At 47.0% G+C, this 11,288-nt stretch overlaps 1 protein-coding gene across 1 annotated transcript in view; it reads right to left on the bottom strand.

Annotated features, from left to right (window-relative positions):
* Position 1: 1 nt before the first annotated feature.
* Positions 2-11,288, bottom strand: part of TNFRSF11A (tumor necrosis factor receptor superfamily member 11a) — a gene marked incomplete at its 3' end in the record, with an annotated part of 26,705 nt that continues 15,418 nt past the window's right edge. Inside the window, exons 9-10 of the mRNA XM_006756817.1 lie at positions 10,557-11,286; positions 2-165 (exon numbers count right to left, since the gene is read on the bottom strand). Coding sequence (XP_006756880.1) covers positions 2-165; positions 10,557-11,286 — 894 coding nt within the window. The remainder of the gene's footprint in view (positions 166-10,556; positions 11,287-11,288) is intronic.

The raw sequence follows: 11,288 nt of genomic DNA, 5'->3' as shown, positions 1-11,288 counted from the left end.
TCTCCTCCTGCACCGGGTGACCCACCGGCTCCCCAGCGCCACCGCCTGGCCCCGCCGGGCCCTCCTGGGAGTTCTGACTGACGTAGACCACGATGATGTCCCCCTTGAAATTCATCACCTGCCCGCTGGAAATAAACGTGGAGTTACTGTTTCCAGTCACATTTCCTACAGGGGAGAGGAAGAGAGAACACGCAGAGGTGAGTCATCCATTCGCGGTGAGAACGGGGTCTTGTGAAAGGGAAGTTTCCCAATGAATGGAGGGGCGAGGGCGGCCTCTCCTCACCGACAGGTCTCCTACATGCACCGGGCACACCCAGGAGGTTTGTGTGTGTTTTTTAAAATATATTTTATTGATTTTTTTACAGAGAGGAAGGGAGGGGGATAGAGAGTTAGAAACATCAATGGGAGAGAAACATTGATCAGCTGCCTCCCGCACACTCCCTACTGGGGATGTGCCCGCAACCGAGGTACATGCCCTTGACCGGAATCGAACCTGGGACCCTTTAGTCTGCCCGCAGCCGCTCTATCCACTGAGTCAAACCTATTAGGGCCACCCAGGAGTTCTTCATCCGTTCTCTCAGCAGGCCTGACAGGCCCAGGAAGAAGGGAGAGAGGCAGAAGACAAGGGAACAAGAGAGAAGAGAAGGGTGAAGACAAGGGGAGATAAGCCGGGCAATGGGCCCCACTCAAATTTTGTCATTTGCCACACGGAACTCTGGGAGTACTAGCAGGAGGGCACCGGGACTGTAGAATCACAGACAAGATTCAGATGCTACAAAAGGGTTCTTGTGCCCACTTGTGATCCCTGTGCAGCAAACAGCCAACGGCCCCGCTATGGTCCAGTGTATCAGGAAGGGCAGTGAGGGCTGGAGGGAGGTTGTCACCTGTGAGGCTCCTGCAGTCCACCTCAGCCCAGCCTGCTCTCTGACCACTCTCACTTTGAGGCCTCTGTCACCCTGGATGCCCTTACACCTCCCACCTTCCCTGGAGGTCCCTAATGGCTCAGCCTAGAGGGCCATGGGGCCACTTGGGTTCATATTTAGCAGAAGTTAATCAATTTCCTTGACTTTTTTTTAAACCTTGCGGGGGCGGGGGGATTCAGAAGACTAAAATGGGAAAAAAATTGAATCCTATAAATGCCTTTCCTTTTGAATGTTGAGGAGTGTTCTTGCAAGTGAGAAGATTTAGCCATCGAGTGAGCAGATTTAGCTAGTCTTTAACGGGCCTTTTGAAAAACAAATAGGAGGGTCAACAAATGCTAGGAAACCTGCTACCTCTTATGCTTCTTCTATTTTAAAGACTGATGCTCTGAACTGAAAGTAAATGCCACAAACCAAGGAGACACAGAACTGCCCCCAACACTCAGCATCACAAGCAGGACGGATGTCTGCCCAGGGGAGGTGAGCTTCCTCACCTTCCTTCTTCTCTATTGTGACAAAGCCTGATAATAACTCACAGAAATAAAATTGGTTCTGTCGCCACCCCATGTGAAGAGATCCTCTCCAAATGGGGAAGGCATGTGTTGGATGGTCTAATAAATACCCACGGCACACAGGCTATTCCTGTGGGGAGCCTTCCCTTCCCCCACAGGGTACCTGCAGAGAAGCCAGGACTGAGGCACAGTGGCCCATGAAAACGCAGGAATTTCAAATGTGAGCAACAAACCGAAAGTCACATGGGAAGATTTGTGACTCGTGCTATTTCTCCCTTAGACATTCGTATGGGGTATATTCTAAGATGGGTAGTGGGGGTGGGATGGTATTTGCTTAATAACCCACCCACCCCCCAGGCAAAATGGGGGAGGTCAGTTAGTATTTCCATTCACCAACTAGTTCGATTGGCCCACACTCTCCGTTCCCTCTGAAACATACTGACAGGTGCTCTTAACATACAGTGAACTCGAAGCTAGGGGCTTGCTTCCTAGCATGCCTATGTCTTTCTGGTCCCACCAGTTACCAAGTTAGCTCTCAAGTATGTCCTTTTTTTAATTGTCCTGAAGCATGTAGCAGTTTTCACAGAAATAATTTTCATGCTTATCCACCTCATTTTTGACCAGTTAATGGAGCAGGTAATTTTCTAATTACAACGGGATCAGTGCACACTCTCAGGACTGAAGAGCAGGAAGCATGCCTCTCACCAGGCGGGAGAAGGGCCTGGGCATTCCAGAGTGACCCCTTATTTGTGAGTAATCAGTGTGCTGTAGGCTTCCGTCAGCTTACTTTCCAGAGGGAAAGGAGAGTGTGGGCCAGTCTATGGGATAAATGGAGATCGGAGAGCACCCATTACGGGAACAATAGTGATAGAAACACCACCCATCCAGGACTCACTGAGTGCTCCTTCATGCCGGGCTGGCTGCATTGCAGACACCAGCTCCCAGGTACTTGGCCTGTGAGCACTCAGGTTTGCTGTCTTTTTCCCTCGTGTTTGACATTCTTTTCATGGCTTGTCATAATGCAGACTCATGTGCAAATAATCTAATAACATCAATGTCATCCTGGCGTCTCAGTCTCTGCAGAGCAGAAGGTGCATAACTGGTGATTAAAGGATGGTGGTTTCAGTGGCTGGCTGAGCACAGGAGGGTGAGGAAGGGGGAGGGGACAGAGTGAGTGCAGGGATCTGAAAGCTCTCTGGTCTTGTCCTGACTCTGCCCCCACTAGCCTTGGAATGTGGGACCAACCACCTAACAACTGTCCAGACCTCAGCTGCTCATTTAGGAAATGAGAACCAGTCTTCAAGCCCTGCTAGCCTGGCAGGGTGCAGCTGCCTGAGAAGGCATCCAATAATGATTCAATGAATGAATAAATGAATGTGCGAACACCCCACAGGACAGCATGAGCGTCAAACCAGACAACAGATTTGATAATACTTGGGAAACAGCAAAGAATTGGTCACAGGTGCAAAGATGGTATTACTAGTCCCAGAATGTAGTAGTATTAGTGCTCTTGAACTCTCAAGGAATCAGATTTGGGGAATGCACTGAGCAGTAATGCTCTTTCCATCTCCATCTTGTTGGGGGATCTCAATCCATCTTGAAGGTTGAAAGGGCATTTTTTCCTAGAAATCTAACCAACATTTTGTTTTCATTGTGGGAAGAATCCATCATTTTGACTGCCTCTGGTTTGAACACTCATCTATGTAATTCTACACGAAACCCTATACAGTGCGGCCTTGACTTATGAGTGTCCCGACTAACGAGTTTTTTGAGATACTAGCTGTCTCTCGGCAGATTTTTTGCATTGAGTTGATAGAGTAATTTGAGTTAACGAGCTCGGTCTTGGAACGAATTAAACTGGTAAGTCAAGGCCCCACTGTAGTCTCATTTCTTGTCATGCAAGTCAGCTATGAGGTGAATGTAGAACTCCAACAGATCACAGTTTAGAATGAGTTGGTAGTATCTTAATCCTATAATATCCATCAGTCCTGAATTGTCCTTGCTTAAAAGTAGTAATTCCTTAGCTGAAACCGGTTTGGCTTTATATATAGTAATTTCTTAAAATGTGCTCTTTATCTTTTGGAAGAGAAATGTTTTGCAGGGTTATGAAAGCTAACCCGAGATGGCAAGACCTTGGATGGTCAATTAGGTCGCCACGCCAGCAGGCTGCATGACCAGCTGGGTGCTGCAGGGCCTCTGGGTCAGCATGGTTGCCATGGTTTCTGCCATTAATACCTGGCCCCAGAGGGGTAACTCTTTCCACTGAGCACCAAGAAAGCCCAGGATGATCTGTTGATAGAGGGGACTCCTTCCTCTATCACAGCTGTAAGGGGGAGGGGGTATGAAAAGGGGATGGTGCAGATGAGGCTTATCTAAGATGCCTTAAAGAGGCCTGAGGCATTTAGCCCATAGAGCAGGGGTGGGCAAACTTTTTGACTCGAGGGCCACAATGGGTTCTTAAACTGGACCGGAGGGCCGGAACAAAAGCATGGATGGAGTGTTTGTGTGAACTAATATAAATTCAAAGTAAACATCATTACAGAAAAGGGTACGGTCTTTTTTTTTTTAGTTTTATTCATTTCAAACGGGCCGGAGTTTGCCCCCGGCTGCCAGAGTCTCTGGCTTAGGAATCCAAGCAGAGTAAGGGCCCTGTGTCCCTCTTCCTTGCTCTTCTCAGCTGCCTTCTGGCAGCTTTCCCCTACCAGGTATTTATTTTAAATTTATTTCACTTGCAGAAAAAGATGGGGTTGGAGGCATGTGAAACAAAGAACTTGGCTCACAAAAGAATGGGCGAGAGCACAGACTAACTTCCTGAGACAGCTGGCAGAGGAGAAGGGACTCCCAGGTCATGGCAGACATCACCTCCTGCACGGACCCGGTGTCCTTCCCATGCAACCTTCTGGGCCTGGCCTCGGTACTGCCCCTCGCTCAGCAGAGCAGCCAACTCTCCCGGGTCTGGGTGTGCCCTTATTCTGGGCGCACATTGAAGATTCTCCAACACACAGTAAACAAATGAAGTCATATCCCTGCTAGTGATTTGAGGGGAGAGGAGCCGTGGCTTCAGGTCCAGGCTCTGCAGGGAGATAAGCAGGATGTCAAAACAGTCTTACGTCGACTGATCAAATTGTATCTGAAGGTCACCCAAGAGTATGATGTGGGAGCCAGAGGACATGAGGGTATTTAGTAAATTGGACATGTTGAAGGGTTTCTAACATTCAAAACGGGTTACTTGGCTTAACATGAATATTTAATGTGACTTAACCAGAAGAATGTCCAGGTAACTGGAGAAAGGTAAAAGTAGCATTTAGTTCAACAGAAACAATGAACAAATAAAGTGGCCCTTCACGATCAGAAAGTGGGGTCCTTGCTTTTATAGGGGCTCGATGGACTCTATTTCTCAGGCAGAGAGAAGCAGCTTCCTTTTTAGAACTGAATTCCTCACAAAATTTACATTTATAAGCAAGGGGATGCATTCTTCTCTTCTCAAAAGCTTATTATGTCGTTTAAAATGCATAATTTATGAATATTAAATCACAAGAACTAGAGCAAATAAGACCATCCAGCTGTCAGTCGGATATTCTTTGGAGGAAGAGAACTGAAAATATCCACGAATATGCTCCAGCTATCCAGCTACCCTGGGTGCCTTCCGAATTTCTTAAAAACTGGTTTTATATTTAATCCATATGCTTCTCATGTGACTTTCCTTTTGATGGAAATGCATGCTCTGTTTTAGGCATTTGGAAGAAACTGGTGTATAATGATCAGGGAAGGGAAGCAGTATTTAATAGTTCCATTCTGAATCATGCTTGAAAATTACTTACAATGGCTTATGAATGAAACCCTTCCAAAATGAGCCGCATTAGAACAGAGAGAAGGCAAGCAGGACTGAATTAAAAGTATGCAGTGAGTTAATTTTTCATATATTTTAAAATAGTTCATTGACTTTAGCATAAATGAATGCTCATTATTATTACCAAATAACAAAATTATAAAATATTTTGAACTTATAGAATCAATGAGCCCTTATCTAAAAGTGAAACACAAGTTAGTGGATGGCATTCCAGCGGGAGAGAGAAGAAGGAAATAGAGGACTGTCTTTTACAGGAACACCTTTCCCTGTCTCTACATGGTCCCCTTTTCCAGAGCACACAGTTCCAGTCCCAGCTCAAATGCTGCTTCCTAAACCAGGGATGGGAGGCATGCTGCTGTGTGGCTGCTGTTCCCTTCTGTGCCCTGGGCAGCCCTTCACATGGGGGGAAGGGAAGAAAATGGAAGACAACTGGGGTAGGAAAATCTTTTATCTGCCCTTTGAAAATGGAAAGGATGGTCAAGAATAGTCACTTCAAGAGAGGGTGAGGCCCAGGGAGGGGAGACTACAGACGGGGAACCTAGGGGGCCAGGCATGTAACCCCATCCTACAGTGCCCCTGGCTGCCGGACATCGGCCTTGGTGACCTCTGCCACTTGTGTCTGTGTGTCCTCTACCCAGGACATCTAGGTCTGCCCAGGGCAGTCAGTCCTTCCATCCCCTACTCCTCCCATCCCCTCCCCTTCTCCCCAGAACAGACTGAGGAAGTGGAAAGCTAAGAGTGAGTTGGAGAACAAACAGGGAGCTCTGGTTTCTGTTTCTCTAGTTCAGGGGTCCTCAAACTACGGCCCGCGGGCCACATGCAAATACAAATATTGTATTTGTTCCCATTTCGTTTTTTTACTTCAAAATAAGATATGTGCAGTGTGCAGAGGAATTTGTTCATAGTTTTTTTTTAAACTATAGTCCGGCCCTCCAACAGACTGAGGGACAGTGAATTGGCCCCCTGTTTAAAAAGTTTGAGGACCCCTGCTCTAGCGAGTTTCTCTGGTTTGCTGACCACTGCTCTAGTTAATCATGAACTGGATGAATGAATGAATGCATGCATGCACTTATAAACACTTAACATACAGTGACCAATCCACCTTGGGAGATTGGAAAGGTCAGGTGTGGCAAAGGTCATGGTAATTCCTATGATTGCTTGTGGCTACCAAGAGATGGGTTGTTGGTAAAGGTGTGGATGTACCAGGCTCAGTCAGCTAGACTCCGGCCGGAAGTGTGACGGGCTTCCCAGGGGACAGAAGGGGACAGCAGCCACACAGCAGCATGCCTGCCATCCCTGGTTTAGGAAGTTGCATTTGAGCTGGGACTAGAACTGTGTGCTCTGGAAAGGGAACAATTTAGTGAGAGGTGTCCCTGTAAAAGGGGCTGACATTGGCCAAAACTTAGGTGGGTGAAGGGGAACAACAGATGAGAGGCTAGAGGGAGGTGTGCAGTGCAGGGCTTTGTCTTCTCAAATTATGGATTCCTTTTGTGTTATCCATCCCCTGACCTCAATCCCTACTTGGTTCCCAAGCTTTTTTCAAGTCTCCATGGCTCAGTGGACCCTCAATAAAGATTTGGTAGAAAAAGAAATATGCAGCTGGGGTTCATTAGGAATCATTGTGGGCCTGTAAATAAACAACTCTCTCCAGCTCAGGAGTGGCTGGACTCATTAAAGTGGTTTCAGGAGCCAAAAGCAAGCCACTGGCCAGCTCTAGACACATTAATTATAAGCAGTTGCTACAAAGAACAAGTGCTGGCGAGGATGTGAAGAAAAGGGAATCCTTGTGCACTGCTGGTGTGAATGCAGACTGGTGGAGCCACTGTGGAAAGCAGTATGGAGTTTCCTCAAAAATTAAAAATGGAACTGCCTTATGACCCAGCAATTCCACTTATGGGAATATATATGAAGAAACCTGAAGCACTAATTCAAAAGAATATGTGCACCCTATGTTCACTGCAGTATTATTTACAATAGTCAAGATGTGGAAACAGCCCAAGGGTCCATACAAAAAGCTGTGTGATAGAGTTACACAATGGAATACTATGAAGCTATAAAAAACAAGGAAATCTTACCTTTGGGGCAGCATGGATGGACTTGGAGAGTATTATGCTAAGTGAAATAAGCTAGTCACAGAAAGACAAGTAACATATGGTTTCAATCATATGTGGAATCTAAAGAACAAAATAAAGTAACAAAATGGAAACAGGCACATAGATATAGAGAACAGACTGACAGTTGTCAGAGGGAAGGAGGGATTGTGGGGCAGGGTGAAAAAGGTGAAGGAATTTAGGAAAAAAAACACAAAAAAACCACAATTAAAAAATTATAATAATAAAAATATAATCAGTTGTTTTTTCTTTGACAGGAACTACTTTCCTAGATATAGGGAGAATTATCCAAACTCCAGGCAAAAGGGCTTGTAACCAAGGTAACCAACATCATGGCAAAAGGATAATAATGTAAAATGTAAATTTAAGACATGATTATATATGACACTAGAGGCCCAGTGCATGAAATTAGTGCATGGGGGGGGGGGTCCCTCAGTCCAGCCTGCACCCTCTCGCAATCCGGGCCCCCTCGGGGGATGTCTGACTGCCAGTTTAGGTCCGAATTCACAGGGATCCCGCAGGGATGGGGCCTAAACTGGCAGTCGGACATCCCTCTCCCAACCCAGGACTGCTGGCTCCTAACCGCTCGCCTGCCTGCCTGATCACCCCTAACTACCTCTGCATCAGTTCCCACTGCTGTGGCTTCATCCAGAAGGTCATCCGGAAGGACATCCAGAAGGTTGTTCAGCTGCCCAGTCTAATCAGTATATTACACTTTTATTATTATAGATAACCCAAACTATGTTTTCCCCCTTCATTGGTCTTGGCTTATAATTCTCACTGGTCTTTAATAAGAGTTATAACATTGCTAAACTAGCCTTGACATTGAGTATTACTTTTAAAAAATAGACTGGTAGAGCTCTTTGAAGAACCATGATTCTCCTCAAAAGGATCCTGGGTGCAAAGGAGATACTCTTTTCTACTGAGGAAGTGACTAGTCATTGTCATTTCTCTTGAAACCACTTCAACTGGTTGTATGTTTTTAAAACACCCACACATAAAAATCCAACACCCAGTAAAAACGCCACTTTAAGTCCCGAGAGCACAGTGGCTTTTAGAAGCTCAAATAGGAATAGCCACCGCCTCTTATCTTTCACCCAAGCTCATCCTCTTTCACACATTTTATAGAACACAAATCATGACAATTAAAAAAAGGCAATAATGAGAACGTGCTATTTTGACCAGAAACCAGAAGGCCTGTTCATGTAGAAGTAATTATGGAAGGAACAGCCTCAAAAATCAATCTGGCTGCTGCTGCTGCTCAGGCAAAAATGAACTTGGCCCGCTTGCTGGCATCCGCAGGCAGCATCTCTACGGATGTGTTGCACGACTAAGCACCAGACAGGACAGAAAAAGCAACATAAGCTCTTTGGAAATTAACACAACTTAGTTGATGACACACTTTTTCTTTCCCTTTTCTCCATGCCCATATGTTTAAAGCTGGAGAAATAAAAGATAACGAAAATGAGATGAGGGCACCGTTTTAACTCTTTATGTCAAGGGAGAACACAGATCTGGCTTTGGGTTTCATGACACTGAGAGAAAAAAATCTCCTCAAATGTGGCCAGCACTGTTCTTCCAGGAACCGTCGATGATTTTGACACAGCGGCCAACATCACCTTCCTGGTGTCACCAATTGAAAAACAGGTCTGCCCCTGGCAGTTACTATGCCATGGCCTCTGCTATGTTGAGCTTCTTCCTCCCCAGTCTCCTCTGCCCCCCACACTAGTGTTCAATGGGAAGAAAAGTCACTACTAAAAAGAAACAGAATAGCCCTCGCCTGTTTGGCTCAGTGGACTGAAGAGTCCTAAGTTTGACTCTGGTCAAGGGCACATACTTCGATTGCATGCTCAATTCCCCAGCCCCAGTCATGGCGTGGGGAGGAGACAAGCAATCAATGTGTCTCTCTCACATTGTGGTTTCCCTTTCTCTGTCTCTCCCCCTTCCTTCCATTTTCTCTACACATCAATGGAAAAATATCCCTGGGTGAGGATTAACAAAAAACAACAACAAAAACAGAACAATAGAGCTGAACTTTTAGTAATGGAAAGTCCTTAACATCTTTAAAAACTGTGGAGGTGTTCTGAAGGAAAAACACATCAGTTCTTTGAAAAATAGCCCTCCTCTGAGTCTGACTGAGAATTGATATTATAGAGTTTACACATCAGTGGTTGTAGCAAAACCACAAAACTTAGAAAGCAGATTCAAGTACAGTCTTCTCCCAAATAAGCCAGGGGCATCATCAGTGTCGTCTCTGTGTTTAGGGCAAGGACTGAACTATCCAGGGTTATGAAATAATTTAAAGACCGGCTGCTAGCACCATTTGTAGTAAATAAAGGAGTCGGAAAGAAAAATAAAAAATAGCCGGAACCGGTTTGGCTCAGTGGATGGAGCATTGGCCTGCGGACTGAGGGTCCCAGGTTCGATTCCGGTCAAGGGCATGTACCTGGGTTGCGGGCACATCCCCAGTGGGAGATGTGCAGGAGGCAGCTGATCGGTGTTTCTCTCTCATCGATGTTTCTAACTTTCTATCTCTCTCCCTTCCTCTCTGTAAAAAATCAATAAAATATATTTTAAAAAAAATAGCCCAGGGTCAGGGTAGTCCATGGATGGGCTTTTTTTTTGGGGGGGGGGCTTGAGGGGGAGAGGGTCGGAGGATTCTGTGCAACCCCTTTCACCTGGTAGAGAACCAACGAGCTACTCTCAATAAATATTAATTAATAAGGATTAACTACACAATTTTGTTTATTCTCTTGAAATTTATAAGAGCTTCTATGGGAGGTGATTTGAGACCTAGATAGCTTTAAAACAACAACAAAACTAGAAATCTGAGGGAATGCTTAGCTGTCAGCCAGGCCTGAGGTCAATGTTGACTTCGGGGGGTCAATGCTGGACTTTGAGGCCTAATCCCATCATGAGAGGCCCGAGCACAAAAGGGACATGTAGAAATGAAGAGACAGGACAGTGGCACAGTTCACAATCCCAACCCCAGGCCTGAGACACAATCCATCCTGTAAATAGTCCTCACAAAGAAGATGGGAGAGCTGAATGTTTCCCATGTCGACTTTGCTTCTCCCCGAATGACCGGTGACACTCACCCCCAAGCCCTGTACCATGAACAGGCCTTTTTGCTTAGAAAGGAGAGACCAAGAGAGCCACTTACCAGATGCAGGTGGCTGCTCACTGGAGGGGCTTCCAGACCCAGGGCCTCCCCTGCTGGAGCTGGGAGGCCGCGCATCAGCCTCATCCCAGGGCTGGCCTCCACCCTCCGCCTCTTCAGCTGCTTCTTCAGGCGGAAGGCCCATGCCGTAGGCGCATTGGGGCAAGGGTCCACTTGTTGGGGAACCCAGAAAGGGCTCCTGGTCCTCCCCAGAAGGGTTCCCGCAGCCTGCGCAGCCATCTGCCGAGGTGGAGGCCGCCCAGTGGGGACAGTTGCCGCCCTCCACTTCTTTCTGCAAGTACTTTTCGGAGGACATGGGAATCCAATCGGTCCTGCATGGGGGCTCGGCCAAATTGCAGGTTTTGGAATCAGGCAGGCTCTCTGTTCCGGTGAAGGCCTGGCTTAAACTGTCATCCTCCCCCACCTCCAGGGGCTCCGGGAAAGGGGGTGTGGATCTGCTTCCCGGCCCAGTGAGGCCCAGTAAGGAGGCTGGTGTCTGGGGAGGCCGGTCCACATACTCGTCTTCCATGGGAACCTGCTTGAAGGAGTCGCCCTCCATCTCGCTGACCAAGGTGAGCATCCTGGTGTCTTCTGCCTGGGCGCAGCCTGCACATGCGCCCCCGCAGATCCCCGCTCCTTCCGGCCAGCACAGGTCTTCCGAAAACATCTTCTCTTCCAGGGTCAGCAGTAGGGCCCCGTCGCAAAGTTCCCGCTGGCTCGAGGCTTCCATGGGAG

This window comes from Myotis davidii, unplaced genomic scaffold, assembly GCF_000327345.1.
Source record: "Myotis davidii unplaced genomic scaffold, ASM32734v1 scaffold11, whole genome shotgun sequence".
Classification (NCBI taxonomy): domain Eukaryota; kingdom Metazoa; phylum Chordata; class Mammalia; order Chiroptera; family Vespertilionidae; genus Myotis; species Myotis davidii.
Note: the sequence above shows the minus strand (reverse complement) of the source record. Positions and strands in the feature narration are given on the sequence as shown.